General features: G+C 37.2%; 1 protein-coding gene and 1 long non-coding RNA gene across 2 annotated transcripts in view; one reads left to right on the top strand and one right to left on the bottom strand.

Annotated features, from left to right (window-relative positions):
• The window catches only part of rell1 (RELT like 1), a 97,460-nt gene extending 95,950 nt beyond the window's left edge, over positions 1–1,510 (bottom strand). The window contains exon 1 of the mRNA XM_028801988.2: positions 1,321–1,510. Coding sequence (XP_028657821.2) covers positions 1,321–1,360 — 40 coding nt within the window. The 5' untranslated portion in view covers positions 1,361–1,510. The remainder of the gene's footprint in view (positions 1–1,320) is intronic.
• The window catches only part of LOC127527940 (uncharacterized), a 48,705-nt gene extending 29,197 nt beyond the window's left edge, over positions 1–19,508 (top strand). Inside the window, exon 3 of the long non-coding RNA XR_007935125.1 lies at positions 19,185–19,508. This is a non-coding gene — a long non-coding RNA (uncharacterized LOC127527940). The remainder of the gene's footprint in view (positions 1–19,184) is intronic.
• Positions 19,509–20,702: the final 1,194 nt, after the last annotated feature.

Below are 20,702 nucleotides of genomic sequence, written 5' to 3'. Positions count from 1 at the left end.
TGCTACATGTGTGTTTATTTCTAAAAATGATACTTCCATTGTTAAAAATTTGACACTGTTCTGTTTTGTAAGCAAATTGGCAATGGAAAGTGCCTTGTAAAGTTATTAATGACGGTAGTGTAAAAAGGCCTGTTTGATACTGAGATTGGATTAACGTGTTTATTAATATTGTACATCTGATGAGTATTTTATTATTTACAGGCATTCTTAACAGCTGTAGTGTCCACGGCCTAGCTGCAGTATTACAGAGTGACTGGCATTGCTGGCAGCTTTGCAATGTTTACATGATGCTGTACTTTCCACCAATTTAAAAGCATAATGCTAAAACTATGTAAATATTATGCAAAGTACAGGACAACGAACGTTTTGGATGAATACCTGTTCCTTTGGAGCATTAGAGTGATTTAGGGTTTTTATTAACATGAGCACTTTCTCATTTGACTTAAAAACAAATGAGTATTGATCACACTGGTTGCACGGGTGGCTTTGGAAATATACGATTTCTTTAATATTGTAATACATTCATGACTGTAGCACATCATGCACTGCCCAAGACTAGGACCACAGCAATACAGAATCAGAATAACTTTCTGAAAGTTCAAATCGATGATTTGATCACCCAAAACAGGACTTAAAACAAACAATCGACAATTAAACGGGATAGTTTGTTAACCAAAATGTTCTTTATAAAACGCACACTTAAAGAAATGAGAAGAAGTTGTCCAAGTTAAGTAACGAGGCGGCCTGACAGGAAAAGAATTGTGAGAGCCATCAGACCGGAGATCCTCACGTCATAATAAACAGAAGCTTGTCACGAACAGTCGATACAACGACGGGAATACCAATTCCTATTCTGCTCTGCACACTACGCCCAACTTCACAAAATGCCAGTGAATGTTTGAAACTCTGACAAAACTGCCAACGGGTGCGCATTCCCTGAAAGTGTCAGGACAAACCGGTTTATAATTTCCAACGCCTTTATCGCCTGTCCTGGTGGCCTCTACCGTGATGCGCCCCCGCGTTTACTTTGAAATGCACTGACAACCGCGCAGCAATCGATTGGAGCAAAGCAGTTCAAAAGTCCACGTCCTCTCTACAAAAAAAAAATTAAATACATTGAGGAGCCATAGCTTTTATTTATTCTGATCATGAATTTGGGTAGTCGGTTAATCGAGGCGGCAGGAAACCCAGGCGCATGCAACAGCCTGTCTGGCTAACAAATACAAAACGAGAAACCTCCCTCAGTGATATTCGCGTCCCTCGCAGGAAACATTTTTTTGGCAAGTGCCCGTTTACAACTCTCTGAACTGACACTCTTACCTGGCGCGCTAATGGGCTGTTCCAGCGGATGAGAAGACATGAAGTTCGCTCTCCTTTGCCAGGAGCGAGGCTAACTTTTCCACTACTTTTTTTCCTGTCGCTCGTACTTCAGTACTGTGTTCTCTTACCCTCCCGCCTGGTTTCTTTGACACGCAAATGACGCGCAACTCAAGACTTCCTCATTCAACTTCAGCCGCCGAGCCTTAAAGGCGCCCTGTGCACATTTACAGCGCGTTTCCAGAGATGGGTCTCCAAGTACCCCGTGGCTCCACAAGGGAAGTCAAACGGTAAAAACGTCATTTCTGGTCGTTTGTTAAGGCCAAGGAGGGGTCTAAAAATGTCATGGAGATAATTAACAATACTATAAATTGCACGACGGCCCTGAAAGTGGAGTGAATTAAGAGGCAACATTCAGACTTTAGTAAAGTGTCTTCCAAAAATGGGAAGTAAAACCAGACTGAGCTAAATAAAGATAATGGATCGATGTCGGTAGTCTTGACAACAGACAATGCACCAATTATTAAACCCATCCCATGAAGCCAAAGTGGGACAGTTCCGTTGGGGGACGAGTAGAGAAATGTAAGTAATAGTGGCAGGTTGATATCGGTAAGAGATATGCACGTTAAAACTTGGCATGGACTAACTTAGCTTTATTTGTAACTCCGTATTGGTCCAGTGTGAGTGTTTGTGGGTGTATGTACGAGGGTGTCTTTGCGATGGATTAGCATCCCTATCATACAGTAGGTTTTGTTCTGGATCCAGGACTAGGAATTAAAACAATTTATCAGTCAGCTTTGTAAATGAACTAAGCATTTAATTTGAAGAATGAGTTCATTCTGTGTGCTGCATGCATCTGCTCTGTTAGTCCATTGTACATTTTCTGAGTGTTCCTGAAGCCATTAAATGTTGATGCATGTGGGATTTTTATTTATTTATTTTTTGAGAAATGTGCTTCAGTTTTCTTCAGCCTCATGTTTTTACATGTATAATGTAACTCATGTTTCCCAGTAATTTTAAACAATGAATTCATTTTGAACATTTTCACATTTATTGTACATATTTTTAATGAATATGGTATTCAAATGCACTACAACTTTAGTAATCTATCCACCCGTCAGTCAATAAATCCATTTATTAATTTCTTTGCTCACTGAGGCCAATATAGAGCAATTGAAGGGCAGAACCAGGAGAATTGTTCACAAAACAGTATGTAACCACCCCTGGTCATACTGTACACTCATACAAGATCCATTAAGAGTCACCAGTCACCACCTTACCTGCTTGTTACTGGAACATTGACAGAAGCCATGTAATAGGCCCTGCTTGTTCTCAGAGGTAGTCAACTATGAAAATTAACTGGTTTATAAAGACAGCTTCAGCTCATATGATTCCCTGCTTCGACTTACATCTGATCGGAACACAATCTTACAGGAATTTAGTTACGAATATTGTAACTTAAAGCAAACACAGTAAGAGTGAACAGTATAGCTAAACACATACCAGCAAATGAAAAATTCGGTATGTGTAAGTCATCACACAGTATAGAGTCCCCAACTGTTACACGATAATAAGCTCAGAGGTGAAGACAGATGTAAACAGGATCGAATTAAATATTATGGAGTTTCTGTTTCCAGATATTAAATGCTAACATGTCTCAGCAAATCTTTTTTGTTCAGTTAAACTTCGGGTTATCTTTCCTTATCTGGAGAATGCAGCTTTTTGTGAGTGCCTAGTGATGATGTTTCTTTCCAAACATAACAAAAGAACAGTAAGACCTTTGACATTATTCAGATTTCATTTAGTGAGGATTTTTTAACTTTTAGTAAAAATAACGTCATCTCTCTTACAGATGATTCATTATATATTCTACCCTCTTTTTCCAGTTCTTGTCTTCCCATTTTGTCTTCCTATAACTTATTTATATCAAGCACTCTAACTTGGTGACTGAGTAGGACCAAACAGCTTTTGGACAAGATATAAAACAACATAGTATGACATGATTGACTCTCGTATGAAATGCACAATAATGAGACACCGTTCTCAAACTTGCAAAATGCAGTTCATGGTTTTGGGTAGGGGTTTGTGGCAGATGCTATCCCAACAGAATCAGGGACAAGGCAGCAACCAACCTTGGATGGACTGTCATATGACCTGTAAGAAATGGAGACGGGCTCATCCCATAGCAGTCACATGATGGAGGAATAGGAGGACAAAGATTGGGGGAGCCAAGATGGTGCTTTTGCTCAAGCATTTGAGCTCCCCTCATATAGCGGTTTAAACATTGTTTCTTGTGGTTAATGGGTACTGAATTTTTGGATTCATTTTTAATTTTTGAGTTTTGATTATCTTTTTGGTTCCTTTTTGATTCCTGTCTTTGACTTTTTACATTTTTGTCTGACTGTTTTCAGATTTGCTATGTATATATTTGGGTACTGTTTCTGCTTGTTGTTCATGATTTCCTGGTAGCTTAGTTCTTCTGCTTTTTGGGTTTCAGACTTGTTTGAATAAACCTTTTTTTTTTTTTTGCTTTACAGTATTCCACAAAAATGAGTACACCCAAAAAGATTTTCAGAAAATCATCTGTCTCCCTTTAGAATTAATATTTTCTGTGAGATCCAGTACCATAAAAGAGTCTAGCAAATCTGGTGTATTGGATGCAAATAAGATTTGCCAGTACAAAAAACAGATCTGGAATTTATTTTTATAAAATATATATAAATAACCATGGTGCAAAAATGAGTACACCCCAATGAAGATCTTAGGAACAACACTTGATACAATGCTAATTAACAGGAATTCAACAACAGATCAGTCTAATCCATCATCACACAGGTGAGACTACCAGTTAACTGACAATTAAGGGTGGGTTTTAACAAGTAAAATCCACTACCATTCAATGCAGACAATAGTGGCACCACGTGGAAGAGAAATGTCACAGGACTTGAGAAAGAAAGTCATTTCATTACAGTACACAAAAAAGATCAAGGATACAAGAAAACGAGTAAAGCATTGCTAATCAGTTGGAATAAAGTAGTAAAAGTGATTCAAAAAGGATGGACTTTTGGAAAACTCTGAGACATCTAGGCCATTCATGGAAGTTAACACCTCAACATGAGTGTTTTGTGATAAGAAGAGTTGAAGAAAATTGGCATGCAGGTTCATCAAAGTTAGCTAATGCAGTAGAAAACCAAATGGGGTGACTGTTTTCCCTGATGCAATACAACATACACTGCAGAGGAGTGGCATGCAAAGATGTCATACATGAAGGAAGCCACTGCTAAAGCCCATGTACAAAAAAGCCTGTTTAGTGTATGCCAGGACACCTGTTGACAAAGGTGAACACTATTGGAACTCTATACTTTGTAATGATGAGACAGAGGGTAACTGTGTTTTTGGAACTAATAGCATTCAAACTGTACTGTGTTGGAAGATGTGAAGAGTACAATTAAAACTGCATGGTACCCACAGCAAAGCATGGTGGTGGCAGTGTTCTTCTGTGGGATACCATCTCTCTGTGCCCCATGTCGCTGGGCACTCTTGTGACATGATAATGACATAAAACATTCATTCAAGGCCACTGCTACATTTCTGAGGGAGAACAGGGTGAAAGTGATTCAGTGGCCAAGCATGTCACCCAACCTCAACTCAACAGAACACCTGTGGGGAGTTCTGAAAAGACAGGTTGAGCGTCCATCATTCTCCATCCAACATCCAGGCTCTGAAAGAGCTCATTCTTTAAGAATAGAGAAAGATAGATGTGGCAGTATGTTGCCAAGTTGTTCATTTCATGTCTAGCTGAATTGGTGCTGTTCTTAAAAATCATGGAGGCTACGCAAAATATTAGATTTGGTGGAATTTGTTGTAGGGTGTATTCATTTTTGCAATGCCTCATTTGAAAAAAAAATTACTTCGTTATCCTAATGATGTTGGTGATTGTGTATGTTGTTAATAAAACAAATATTCAATAAAACTAAGTTTTGTCAAAAGTCTGCTAATTGTTCTGGGGTTCATTGAGAAATCAATAAAAATATTAATTTTCATAGGGGGTATATTAATTTATGCTGAGTACTGTAAATTTAACATCATGCTTGCTTCACTGGATTGAAAAAAAAATATTTACTAAACTATTATGTGACTATTATGTTATAACCAGAGTATGTACTGAACACCTAGGCAGACAAAGGGAATATGTGCAAACTCCACAGGATTATTGACTGGGCCAAGATTCACACCTACATCCCTGGAGTTGTGACACAACACAGGTCTCACCACTACACCACCAAAGTATCATAAACTCTTGGGAATTAAGTCAGATGTATTTTTATTGATTATTCTCTGATGTCACAATCCAGCAGAGAGGATAAAAGTAATTGTTTGTATGCTTGATGAGTCATTTGTGTTTCTTTGGAGTGGCAAAAAAGCACAAATAAAGCTTGGTATATCAACATAAGAACATGCCTTTTTAAATAGTATTTTATAGGGGAATGTCCAATACTTTGGGCTAGGATAAGAAGAAGTGAGAAATTAGGAGTGGATTAAAGGTCACTAAATGTGAACTGCTTATTAGTTAGAACAGGTTATCTCGGCAAGCAAGGCAGTTGACAACTGGTTTTGGGCTGTCATCTGGAAAGACAAGTAGAAGCAAAGCAGCTTGAATGTGGGCTAAGCACATGAAGAGGCAAGTAGAAACAAGACAGAGTGGAGATAAAACAGGTTGCTACTGAGTTTTTGTGAATTGGCAAATAGAAGCACAGACAGCTGGGGGATGTCTAGCTAGATAACCACAAAACAGCTTTTACACCATTAGACAAGTGACTGAACAGAAATAAGCAGGATAACAACATCTACTATTCACTCTTCTAGGCCTCTAACTCATTCCCATCCTTGTCCTGCTGTTCTGCCAAGGTTACACTATTAAAACAGACTTTTAATATGTGAATCATACTGTACAGACTTTCCCCAGTTATGGCAATCCATAACTAGTAATGGAATAGCTTAATTTATACTAATATGATATTGTTATATCACCTCGCCGTGCACCACTAAGTGTACTAACAACGTTGGTTCATTAAAAAAAAATACATTCAAAACTGCATCAGTGATAGACTGTTTATTCACGTCCAATATATTTTTCAAAATCTCCAAAAATTAGAAATATTACATAGAAAAATCTCTAATTTAAAAAAGCAGTACACCAGTCACCATAATGAACAGCTTGCAAATAAAGCTCCTAAAGACATCAAAAATTTAATACCACACAGAAACAGCCCAGTACTCACTATGCTTTCTTAACTGCACAGATCGACTGTCCTGTGTTAAAATCTTGTGCCCAGTCCTGATCCCTGTGGAATGTCTATATTCTTCCAGTGTGTGGTTTGATGTTTTCCCAGGTACTCTACATCTGTAAATATGTGCTTGTTTAACAGCAGATTCTAAATTGGCTCAGTGTGGGTGTGTTTGTGAATGGGCAATGGACTTGTGCCAATACTGCCTTAGGCACTGGCCCCCTGCAACCATAAATTGGATTAGTTGATGTGAGAAAATTTTTATATTATTTGGAGAATGGTTCCTCTCACATTAGTGATTAATGCATGTGCATCTTGAGCCAAGTGATAACACCAGCTTGACTCTCCAGACTTTTTGTTAGCCCTAAGCCTCTAACCTATGCAGAATGTGAATCTGTGATGCACCAAACAGGAATTATAAAACAATACAGGGCCACGGTGTGGTCCTATTAGATTAAACCACCGCTACTACACCGCTAACAAAACATAAGTTCAATATTTTGTTTCATTTGACTGATTATATATATATATATATATATAAATATATATATTATTAATATATATATATTATATATATATATACAGTATATATAATTTGCAGTTGGAGATCCACAAAGGGAGAAGATGAATCATGTATCATAAAGTAGTTTTTATTCCTGAGCTTTCAGCCCCTGATGACGGCTCCTGGGAGAAGCAGATCATATATATATATATACAGTATATATTGTCACACACATGCGCATGGGAGGCAGCTAAAGGGCTTGAGTAAAGGCAATTCTGAATCAGACCGGGATGTGGCAGAGTGCACTGACTCTTTTTCTCCCTTTCCTGCAGACCATTCACGGGAGATTCCACCTGGCTCTCTTGACATCACTTCCAGGTCCGAGCCTATGGAAGAAGACCTTGCCGGCTCCGGCCCTTGTGATGTCACGTCCGGGCTCGAGCCTATGGCTGAAGACCCTTATGAGCCCTGTCGCTACCTGATCTGCGGTGCCTATCTGATTTGCACGCGCATGCGCACAAAGACAACCAGAGCCGTGTGCGCATGTGCACGCACGCGCAGAACATTTCTATTACGACCCTGCCCGATCTGCATTTTTGTACTTCGTGACACAAGTCCCCATCCGATTTGTCTCGCGCACGCGCTCTCTGCTTAATTAAAATTCATTTCACTATGCTGCCCAATTTGTTCTGTGCATGTCTAATGTTTTACGACACACATCACTCATCAGGTTTGAATTGTACTTGCGAGTCACTTTTGTGTTGACGTTTATCTCCATCTGTAAATGGACTTCTTACTGGAAAAGATGACAACTGTTGAATTTTATAACGTCTTGGAAGAATATTTGTCGCCTGAAAATTTTAACTCCATTTGAATGAAGAGGGAGTGAAATTAAATGTGACGTATGTCTGTGAACTTTATAATGGATACGTATAGCTTTTTTGTAAGTACATCGTATTGAAGAAAAACCCAATAAGGATTTTCCTTTTTAGTTGCTATACGACATTCGTAATCTCGTGGTTTAAATGTGAAAGTCGCAGCATTTTCCGTATTTGGGTTAATGGATACATTTCATTTATTTTATAACACCCTATTAGCATTTGGTGGTGTGTTTCTTTTAACATTTGTTCACATTTTTTATCTTAAAGAGTGAACGGCATGCTAATAATTAAGCAAAACAATGTAATCAAGGTGTCGAATTAGGAATAGAATTAGGAGAGCACGTCTGACACTCGACCGGTGTAAAGTGTGCCCTCCAAAGCCATCAGTATTTTTTATTATGTTGATATCAGATTACATCATACAATAGTTTTTCCATAATAAAGTTAACAAACATATAATAATGAAGGCTAAATTACATACAAGAGTAGCAACAGCTAAGTTATTACAAGAAAGCAAGATGCAGATAATAGCATTACAAATTGTTAATGAAGCAGATCAGAATCTTACATGTTTTAATTATTTTAGTGTGTTTTCCATTTTTAAAAGCTATTTCTAGCATATTAATGTCCATACAGAAAGATGTAACAGAGGGTCTAACGTTCTGAACTTTACACTTATGAATAGGAAATTTATGAAGCAAGGAAGCCACAGTTACTGCATTTTCTAACATTTAGTCTTCAAAACTGTATACAGAAGAAGAACAAGAATTAAACAGTGAGATATTGGTTTGTCATTCAAGACAGTAACAGAAATAAATCTTTATTAAACATTTTGGAATAGGAGCAGAAGTAAAAGAAATGTGAGAGGGGATTTGTCTTCATTTGTACCTAAACTACATTTTGGTGATATATTAATGTTATACTTATGAATTTATTTATTAGTTGGCTACTATTTATTCATAATTTTGAAATGGATTTCTTTACCCTTGTTTGGTAGAAAAAATTCTATGGCAGAAAACAGGCAATTTTAAAATTTATATCCAAAGCCATCAGAGAAGTGTGGTGTGCGTCTGATGTGGCACAATGGCAGGCTGGGCACCTGCTGTTGTCATTTGTCATTAGCTTATCATTTAAGCTGTTGGTTTAGGAGGAGTACACACACACACATTTAACTGAATATAATGGAGAAGGCTTGGTCCTTATAAATAACTTATTTTTTATTGCTACAGTTAGAAATATAATGCCCCTTCATTGTAATTTTTTTCTTGACCCTACAGGATGCACGGTGGTAACCAGCCTTCCATGTGGCTGAACAGATGCCAATGTACCCAAATTCTGAGACACAACTGGATGTCCTTTTCTTCTGCTTTTAAGATTTCCAATTTGAGATGATGTGCAGTTCATGTTAGATTTGCTATTTCTACAGGCAAGACTACTGAGGCTTTCAGTTTCAGAAGTAATTTGTGCACAATTCCTGCAAAGCCTCCCCATATTTATTACTTGATCAGTAATATTTTGCTGGCTTGAATACTGTACTGCATGTCTGCTCACTCTGTCCAGCAACTAACACGGGCTTTTTAATTTTAGACAGGAAAGCCTCAGAGTGTGAATCCTCACAAACACAGAGGTTGAGGAGCATCAGTACCAGCAGTCACTCAACAGGGATTTTGTTTTGCAAATTAACATTTATTTTCTTAAGTTACTGTACTTTTGTTGTTGGATTTTGAAAGAACTTAATTATAACTTAAAACAAAACTAAGGCAGGAGAGAAACGAAGACAACTGAGCACATCACATTAGATGTTCAGATATACAGAGATTGTAACACTATGTCTACTGTATGCATAATGTAAAAGGAAAAAAATGATGCTACATATAATGACAATTAAGTTGGAGTTCTTTCAACATCCAACAAAAAACCACAGTAATTTAAAAAAATATTATTAGTTAGACTTTACTCTAAGCAGAACTTTATCTATTGTGATGGTTTACTTTGGTAATAATTGATCTACAGGTGAACCAAGAAAGGAGGCAGAACAAGAAGTAAGAGTACACTTTATTAATATTTGAACTCCGTGAGTGAATATCTACAGTGTTTATGTTTTTAACAGTTACAGTGAAGTAGAAAAGTCCGGTCGTGTTATGGGGCAGCAGTTGAAGAAGAAGGACGGAGAGATGTGTGTCATGTTGAAGTAGCGGCTGCCCCTCCTGCCCGGCAATTCTAGAATCCTCCATCTCAATCCCTGCTCTGATCTGCTGTGCCTTTGCCAAGAGATCACAAGGTATTGGCCTTTTTGGGTTTTTTTTTTTCTGAAAACTGTCTCGGTCTCATTACACTGGCTGCCTGTCTCACATAGAATTGATTTCAAGGTTCTATTAAATAATTAGAAGGCTTTTAGTATTTTAGACCCTGCCTGTATTTTGGAGTGTCTGCTCCAAACATTTCTTTTCTCAGATGTTGCTTTGCTTTTTATTCCAAGATCAACCATAAAAACTGGCAGCTTTCTGTACTCTGGAATGCTTTGCCAATAAAGAAGTGCCAGGCTACAAATGTCAAGCATTTCAAAAAACTTAAACAAGCCCACTTTTCTAATTTGGCTTTTTCTTAATTACTTGCATTGGTTGTAATAGATTAGAAATGGTACTGTGTACACTTTGTAAGCTCTGCACTGGGCACTAACTTCTGCTGTTTTTCTCTGTTGTCTTTTTCCACTTTATTGCAATGATGCCCCCCTGCATATCCACCATCAGTTACATCAACTCCAAATGCCTGTGATAGAAGAAAAGTTCATAAGACGTCCTGAAATGGAATTGTGATTGGAGTGAGATGACCACAATTATGTATGCTGGGATGTGCAGAGGGGGCTGTGTGGGCTTTGGCTTGGGACCCCCAGAGGTTTATTATCTCCAACATCTTTGAAAGCTACAAGTTTGTCTTTGTCCCCAGCCATTTGACCAGGCAGTGTATTTATTACAAAGGACAAGGACCCCTCCATTTGATTCTTATTTACTTTTATAATGCCTTCAATTTTCTTTCTAATTGTAAATTTTTGTAGAGCAATTTGAGCTACACTTGTAAGCAAAGGTGATATAGAAATATTATTAGTGAATAAATGTTAAGGGACAGGTCAGGAAAAATATAAGTTTAAATAAAAACACATTTTTTATGGAATATTGCTGGATAATAACTCTTTGACTCTGAGTAGCACCTTGTTCATAAAGCTAAAATAGCATTTTTTCTTTTTTGACAAATGTAATGATTCACTTTTATTGTGTTCAAAACCTTGGGTAACATTTTTTTTTAAATACTAAGGTAAAAATCTGTAAATATATTTGTGTTGTCCTTCCCTAATAGTTTTTAACACCTCCCCTTGTTGGCAATTTTCATTGTACTGTAGTTGTGTTCTAGTTAAATGCATTTACCATTTATAAATCTTTATGATTACTGAATTTTCTACTCATAATATACATACAGTATATATACATATAAATATGGGTGTGTGTATAATTTTTTTTTTTGAGAAACATTGTTCACAGATCTTTCACTTTTATTTTTAAACATACCATTTATTTCTTCAATTAAAAATGTATGAATAAGTGTATTGTATTTACTTTTGTTAAAGTTTTAAAAATGAACTGGCTCTGTGTCAATATGGGTGAATACATCCATTGACATGAGACGAGTCTGCACACAAACAGCGGTGTGTTATGTTGATTAAACTTGTAAGAAAGAATGTCACTGCCCTCTGTCCACATGTTCATTCAGTTCATCATAAATTGAACTATTTCATGCTGTTTAAATTCTGCTCAGCTAGTGGAGAATATTTTATTTTACAGCTGTTAAATTCAGTTCAGTTTTATTATATTAATACAACCCCAATTCCAATGAAGTTGGGACATTGTGTAAAACGTAAATAAATACAGAATACAATGATTTGCAAATACTTTTCAACCTAAATTCAATTGAATACACTACAAAGATAAGATATCGAATGTTCAAACTGATAAACTTTATTGTTGTTTTGCAAATATACACTCATTTTGAATTTGATGCCTGCAACACGTTCCAAAAAAGCTGGGACAGGGGCATGTTTACCACTGTGTTATATCACCTTTCCTTTTAACAACACTCAATAAGCGTTTGGGAACTGAGGACACTAATTGTTGAAGCTGTGTAGGTGGAATTCTTTCCCATTCTTGCTTGATGTACAACTTCAGTTGCTCAACAGTCCGGGGTCTCCGTTGTCGTATTTTGCGCTTCATAATGCGCCGCACATTTTCAATGGGAGACAGGTCTGGACTGCAGGCAGGCCAGTCTAGTACCCGCACTCTTTTACTACGAAGCCACACTGTTGTAACACATGCAGAATGTGGCTTCGCATTGTCCTGCTGAAATAAGCAGGGACATCCCTGAAAAAAACGTTGCTTGGATGGCAGCATGTGTTGCTCCAAAACCTGTATGTACCTTTCAGCATTAATGGTGCCTTCACAGATGTGCAAGTTACCATGCCATGGGCACTAACACACCCCCATACCATCACAGATGCTGGCTTTTGAACTTTGCGCTGATAACAATCTGGATGGTCCTTTTCCTCTTTGGCCCGGACGACACAACGTCCATGATTTCCAAATACAATTTGAAATGTGGACTCGTCAGACCACAGCACACTTTTCCACTTTGCGTCAGTCCATCTCAGATGAGCTCGGGCCCAGAGAAGCCGGCAGCGTTTCTGGGTGTTGTTGATATATGGCTTTCGCTTTGCATGGTAGAATTTTAACTTGCACTTGTAGATGTAGCAACGAACTGTGTTAACTGACAATGGTTTTCTGAAGTATTCCTGAGCCCACGTGGTAATATCCTTTACAGAATGATGTCGGTTTTTAATGCAGTGCGGCCTGAGGGATCGAAGGTCACGGGCATCCAGTGTTGGTATTCGCCCTTGCCGCTTACGTGCAGAGATTTCTCCAGATTCTCTGAATCTTTTGATGATATTATGGACAGTAGATGATGAAATCCCTAGATCTCTTGCAATTGTACGTTGAGAAACGTTGTTCTTAAACTGCTGGACTATTCGCTCACGCAATTGTTCACAAAGTGGTGAACCTCGCCCCATCCTTGCTTGTGAACAACTGAGCCTTTTGGGGATGCTCCTTTTATACCCAATCATGACAAACACCTGTTTCCAATTAACCTGTTCACCTGTGGAATGTTCAAAACAGGTTTTTTTTAACATTCCTCAACTTTCCCAGTCTTTTGCTGCCCCTGTCCCAGCTTTTTTAGAACGTGTTGCAGGCATCAAATTCAAAATGAGTGAAGATTTGCAAAACAACAATAAAGTTTATCAGTTTATACATTCGATATCTTGTCTTTGTAGTGTATTCAATTGAATATAGGTTGAAAAGGATTTGCAAATCATTGTATTCTGTTTTTATTTATGTTTTACACAACGTCCCAACTTCATTGGAATTGGGGTTGTATATAAGTTGGTTTCTCAGGGGGTTTTACAGAGACGCCTTGAAATAAAATTAAAAACACATCACTAAGACCAAACGTATTACAAATATGAACCATAGCAGCAAGCACTTACTGTAAAAAAATAGATCAAATAGATTGATTCAAGTAATAACAGCGCACTTCCTTAATTTAAGTCTTTGGATATATAGTTAAACTTCTCTGTAAGATTAATAGCCATTGGAATAAATGAGGATTTGAACCGGTGGCTTTATGCTCTTGATTTCTTCAGCTTCTGACCTGATTGCACAACTGAGAACAAATTAAAGAATTTTAACAAGTGGACTGTCTCAGTTAACACTAAGGACAGGGACAGTCAGCACAATGCCATGCAACACAGTGTTAATTCTTTTCTTTTTTTGAAAAAGGACCATATATTTCTATAAAACTGGTTGGATACATTAGGTTTTGTAAACCTGGTGCCTTAAGACAAATGGCAATTTTATTAATAATAATTGATGTCTAAAGATATTTTTAAACAAACACAATTTGCTCATAAGAGGGAAATTGCAACAATAGATCAAAACAGAAAGGAAACTTTACATGATTTATTACGTGAGTGGGAAAATAAAAACACTACATACTTTATATAACATATATATAGTACCTGCCAAATAATACAAAGAGTACATAGCATGTGTTTCGCCCTAATTGGGGCTCATCAGGTGTGCACACCTAAGCTTCCTCTTACAGCGATCGAACATTGGACATCAACATTACGCCACAAAGGCTGCTTCTTTTATTTTGCAGGATGAATATTTTCATTATGGTCAACTAATGTGGAACTAAAATGAATATACCGTAAAGTCAAGTTGTACTGCATACACAGATCCGATTGGGCCATGCTGTAAAGTGGATTTTCTTGTTTTTAATGTTTTTTTTATTAAGAGCATGCAGTGTATGTCACCACCTGGTTCCCTATGCTGGCCCGATCTGCGTGCACATGCGTATTGAAAGGCTACGTCATCACACACTTTAGGCTGCTGCCCAATCTGTTTAACGCATGCGTGAACACTTTACGGCATGTTAGGCTTTCAATACGCCTGTGCGTGCAAATCAGGTAGGCACACAGATTGGGTAATGACAAGCCCGACCCCTTTGACCTCACTTCCTGTCTTCCCCTTTAAAAACCTCCACCTTTTCCCTATTTCCTCAGTGCTATTTTGGACTCAGTTTTGTGCACATCAGTGCTATCATTTATTTGCAATTTGCAGCCAGGAAACCAAATATACGGGTGGCTGGCCCAAACGCTATGGTTCTTTGTGGAGTTTGTGACAATATATATATATATATATATATATATATATATATATATATATATATATATATATATGTATACGTGTGTGTATATATATATATATATGTATACGTGTGTGTGCTATTTTCAGCGTTATACATGTAATAAACAAGATGGATATGTTTGTAAAATGTTTAGAATGAAAACATGGTGACTGTACTCTTGCTGAGAGTGTGCACCCAGAAAGCTGAGCTGTTGAACTACAAAAAAACTTAAAAAAACAGATACTGTATATTTAGAGACAGACAGATTGATGCATATAAAGTTACATTGCTGACAGAGCTCTACGTTGCAGTTCTCTTATATTTTAGAGTTTATTTAGGGTCATTTGGTATTTCTTTGCCTTGTAGTACTTCTCTTTTGTGCTCTCAGTTTGCTTGTTTTTGTCTTTGGTTTTCCTTTACCCTTTTGTTCATGTTTTCTTATACATGGTTTTGAGCCTTTGCTTATTTACAACTACTGTCTAGCCTGTTCCTTGTTCTTGTTTTCTTTTGTTTGTCGTCAACTGTATGTAACCATTTCCCATTTCAAATCCTCTTCATATAGTTCTGCATGGTAGTGAAGTGGTTAGTGCCCCACATTTACTGCATACAGACCCACATGCTGTCTATATGGAGTTTGTTTGTTCCCTCCATGGACAGTATATACAGTATGGCTTTTTTCCTTTCACATTCCAAATACAGGCTAGGGTAAATGATGACTGTAAAACTGGCCCATATAAGGAGGTGTAGTTATGATCTGTAGTGGACGGGGCTGGTGTTTGTTTTGTACCTGGTACTGCCAGAATGGGCTCTGTCCGCTGCACCCTCAGAATGTATTAAGCACATTTGATAACGAATAATTCTGCAGGCAGCTGACACCGTGTCCAGCTTTAACTTCAAGTGCTTTCACAGTAATCCAGAGCTCAACATAACATGAAACTGATGATTGATTGGTGAAAACCCCTAATATTTGGCAGAAGGAGGCGTACTGCAGCATTTCATCATACCTCTAACTTGCACTGCAATACGGACATGTGTTTTGATCTTTTCATTGTACAGTATGCAAATTCCCCCGTGACTACTAATTCTAAATGCCTTCAAGCCAAGCCCTGTCACCCTCACAGTGCAGCAGCTCCAAGATAACTCATTACAGTAATGTTTCCAAAAATTGGAAGAGAAAAGCTGGGCGAATTAAGATACTTGTGTTATTTGTTATAAATAGAAAGCCCTTACAGATGATGTATCTACTGTAGATAAGGTTCTGATGAGGTTTTCTTTTACCTTGGTGTAGAAAAAAAGGATCACTGAGGAAACTTTGACATTCTTGCATAGGAAGTGTCACAAACCACCTCCACTACACAACTGAAAAACAAGCTGCATTGGCAGCAAATGATGTTTGTTCTGTTTTGTCTGTCACAGCTCAGTTGTAGTGATTCATCTTCAAACAGCACAACTCAATGAATTTCACAGTTCTAAAGCATGGTGAAGGACTGAAAACTGAACCATATTAAATCAAGCGTCTGGAGTGTCACTCAGCGTTCTGCCAAGACTAACATTAATCACACCTCCTGCTACATGTTCATGTTGAATCTGTACTTGAATAATACCTCCTGGTAGAATTTCTGTTTTAGCCTAGCCATTCTGAATGCCATGCTAGAAAAATTGATTGTCTGTCCCTATAAAGTAAATGTGTGAGTAAAGGTTTAGAATTTTTTAATTTGCACACATGATGAGATGTTATAATGAAAATAGTTTATAATATCATACTTTATATGCATATTTGTGCACATGGGCTTGCGGCATGAGATAAAGGAGTGGTTATTTTTTAACTTTTGGAAAAGCTCTTCTACTTTTCATTATTTTACTTTTTTTCAAAAAAAAAATACACATATATATATGCATGTATTAGCAGAAGTACACTTTGCAGCCCGGATAGAATAAAGAACAGGAGTGATCACTAAATACATTTCCAGGTTAACAAAAAATTTGGAACGAAACAAAGCTGATGGTCTTCCCCTCTACAAATGGGCAATCTGTGCAAAATTTTGAGAACATAGCTTCAATGGTGTGGATATGCATAATGGACAAACTCACAAACACACTTTCAGCTTTATATATTACTTACTTTCTGGTATGCATTGCCAAAAGATATACTATAATAAAGTAAATATGAGGTATCATACTTGAGGTTTGAATTTGTTTCTTTGTTTGAATCCAACAAACTTTTATCATTTGTAAGATGTTCTTAAAGAAGAGTATGGTACAGGCCAGAGACAATATCAAAAAGGACCACTCAGGCAGGAACGTACAGGACCAGTCAGGGAGGGGTACAGTGGTGCAGGAAAACCACCAAGGCCAGTAAGTTTTGAATTTGTCATGAGGGACTTTAAGAATGATATGAAGCAAGAACAATAAAGATGTAGAAGCCGTAGAAGATTAGCAGAAGGCTACTGCAGCTCCTCAGGGAGAATATCTGGCAAAAGTGAGATAAGGCACATGAGGCCCTGCTCTTAAAAATTTGCATTCCCTTACATGTAAAGTATACTCAGGGCTCGGGAGTCAAAATATACCTCTAGATGTTGCACAGAGCACTTCTGTATCCACCTTAAACTCTACACGTGGTTTTATAGGAGTAAGCTGGAAAAAAGACAATGCCAAGGAACAGGAGAAATTATGGTTTAGTGAGATATACATGAGATGAGAAATGAAAAAAAAAACTTGGTGCCACTCTGTCAGATGGGAAAGTGGGGAAGTCAGTCTAATAACCATCCTGGTTTCCTTGTATTTTCCATTTGTGTTGTTTAAGAAATACACTTTTGTCAAAGATATATGGCTTGACATTATTACAGTTTAGAAAGATGTTTAGGGGGTTCCAGCCATTTACACATTATAAGAATATGTAATACTGATTTATCTTTGTAATACAGCAAGTGGATTTATACACCATAAATTTTTGATAATGCTCTTTCAGTAGTGTACAATGCCATGGAAAAATATGTGGAACCTGCACACACCCAACAGGTCAATTCATTATTTCCAGTCAAACTGATGTAATATTTTTGGACTGCAAGCAGATACCATAAATAGCTATTAAACCAGGTCCAAGGGTTATAAGGTGGCAGTAATATCTGGTACAGCTCAGTGCCATTTCCCCCTTGAATAACTGCCACTGAATACTAGAAAAAAGACAAATTCCATAACTTACCACTAATTTAACCCCAAAAACAGTTAAAAGTTTAAAGTAATTTCATTTCTAAATAACATTGTTCAAGTCACTAATCACACAATGGGTATAGAAATGCAAATCAGATAAATATTTAAGAGCTTTATTACACCATCTCTCTCGTACCAAGCAGGTATTTGTTCCTTTCTATATGGTACAATAGCTCACCTATGCACTCACTTTTCACATTCCTAAAGTCATCCCTTTTCCTTCCCATGTCCAGGTAAATCCAACTTCTGACGCTGTCTGGTGTCCTAGAATGCAACTAAGTAAGATTTGAGTAGTTCCAATTTGGAAGCTGAAAGATTGGAATTAGGGTGGTTTGGCAAGTGTAAACGATGTGTTCCAAGTGTGGTTAATAGTCCGATCCCTTCGAGAATGGACTACTTAATTCTTTTTTTAATGGTCTTTAAAAATCACTTCATAACAACCACCTGGCAACCACTAGCACGAAAATATCAATGTCTATGAAATTCAAGATGGTGTCATGGGAATAAACAAAAGATACTGGCACCATTAAAATGTCCAAAACTGCAAAAAACAATGGTAGAAGTAGATTTGGTGACCTCAAAAACAAGTACAGAATAAGAAAAAACAAAAAACAGTACAGCATAATATAAGAGAAATGTGCAAACGAGTGGCAATTACAAAAATAACCACACTACCTAGGAGTCTGCTTGTCTACACTGGCATTCTGTCTGTTGTTGAATCATAGCAAAAAAACCCTACTACAAAGTCATTGAAATGTTTGTTCTAAAATGACTATCCATGCTGTTCACCCTATATAAAAACTATAAACTATTAATCTTTTGAATAATCAGAATGTAATACAGATGGCCACTTAGAGCAGGGTGTTATTTAGAGGTAACTGGCAATGCTCAAACTAATTTAGAAATGTTACTACAAGGAAGATGGACATATACAGAATTATTTTCAGCTGTTACTTTAAATTAACTATTAAGATTTTTTTTTAATTTGTGGTATTTGTGAATTTCCCATTGGGATTAATAAAGTATCTATCTATCTATCTATCTATCTATCTATCTATCTATCTATCTATCTATCTATCTATCTATCTATCTATCTATCTATCTATCTATCTATCTATCTATCTATCTATCTATCTATCTATCTATAGCTAGTTTATGAGAATTGCAAAACATGATATTGAATTTTATTTCCAGGCATTTGAAGGGGACAAGACGGTGAAGAAAATAGGCACTGAAAATATGTTTAACTCTTGAAAATGCAACAATGGAAGGCAAGATCCTCTTCTCTCCTAAAGGTAATGGAAACCTTTTCAAATAGATAATTTATCTACAGGGCTTGAACTGAGCTGGTACAGAGCACTGGCACATCTTCATTTTTTGTTCTTTGTTAGCATACTAGCATGCATAATGCATCATGAATAACACACAATGATCTCTGATCAAATGTACATATAAACAGAGAATACCAGTACTTATGTGTTTCTACTTCGGGCACTGGTTATCCACACAAATGATTCATGCCCAAACCTGAAAAGCAGGTTTTGAGATATGGCAACTGCATCTTGTGCTACAGTTCCCTCCTATAATTAACAATTATCACCTGTCACTTGAAAACAAATCCTAGAAAGTATGAAAAACAATACAGCAATTTGGAAACTGATCTACAGTAACCTGAAATGCAAGTTTTGTGTATATTTCTCCTTCCCACATCCACAGGACTACAGCTCCATGAGAAGGTTTGAATTTCAGGTCTGATATTTGTCTCTGTTGTGTCTGAACATTTTTCTTGCTTCAATGTGGGTTTTTCTCCCAAGATATTTTTGTTTTCTTACCACACCCCAAAGACATGTTCAGTCCTTTAAATTATGTACTTTATTATGGACTTACCACAGGGTTGGTTCTTGCCTTGTATTTGATGCTGTCAGGATAGGGGTCGTCCTACTGTAAGTGAAGACAGACATATCACTACGAGAACTCCTGTACAACATGGCAATCAAATTAAATAAATGTGCCATATAGAGCATATAGTGCTTTTAAATTATTTCAGGTTGCTATAGATGAAAAATGTAACAGAGACTCACGCCGACTGCTTTTTGTTTTAATTCTAAACCTCATTTACTCTCACCCTTTACACCACAGATCATTAGTTACAGTAGGCTCTTCTTGGATGTTTTAAGGTGAAGGTGGCATCTTTACCCTCAACACATGATAAATTCCACCAATGCTTTCTCAAAAAAATTTGATGCTGCTTGAGAGATAACAATTTATCACCACTAATCCGAAAATGTTGCCTTCTAACACAAACATAGAAAAAGTTTTAATGGACATTGAAATGCTAACAACATGTGTTTTTTCCATGTAGACTTTCAGGCCTATTATTGAATAGGCTAAGCTCTGCTTAACCTCTCTGATCAAATAAGTAACTAAAAGATGTATTTGCTGGAATACAAATTATGGACATAATGTAATGTAATGCTAATAAGGCAGCATTGTGGCACATTAGTATCACTGCTGCCTCACAATTAAGGATACCAATGTTTGCATCCTGGGTCCTGCCTGCATGGAGTTTGCATGTTCTACCCGTGCCTGCATGGGTTTCCTAGAGGTGCTCTAGTTGCAGGTTAGGTGGATTGGTAATGCTAAAATGGTCCTAGTGTTTGTGTGTTCACACAGCAATGGAATGACACCCTGTCTAAGGATTGTTCCTACCTT

This window comes from Erpetoichthys calabaricus, chromosome 5, assembly GCF_900747795.2.
Source record: "Erpetoichthys calabaricus chromosome 5, fErpCal1.3, whole genome shotgun sequence".
NCBI classification, from domain to species: Eukaryota; Metazoa; Chordata; class Cladistia; order Polypteriformes; family Polypteridae; genus Erpetoichthys; species Erpetoichthys calabaricus.
The sequence above is the reverse complement of the archived record's forward strand: the minus strand, read 5'-3'. Positions and strand labels throughout refer to the sequence as shown.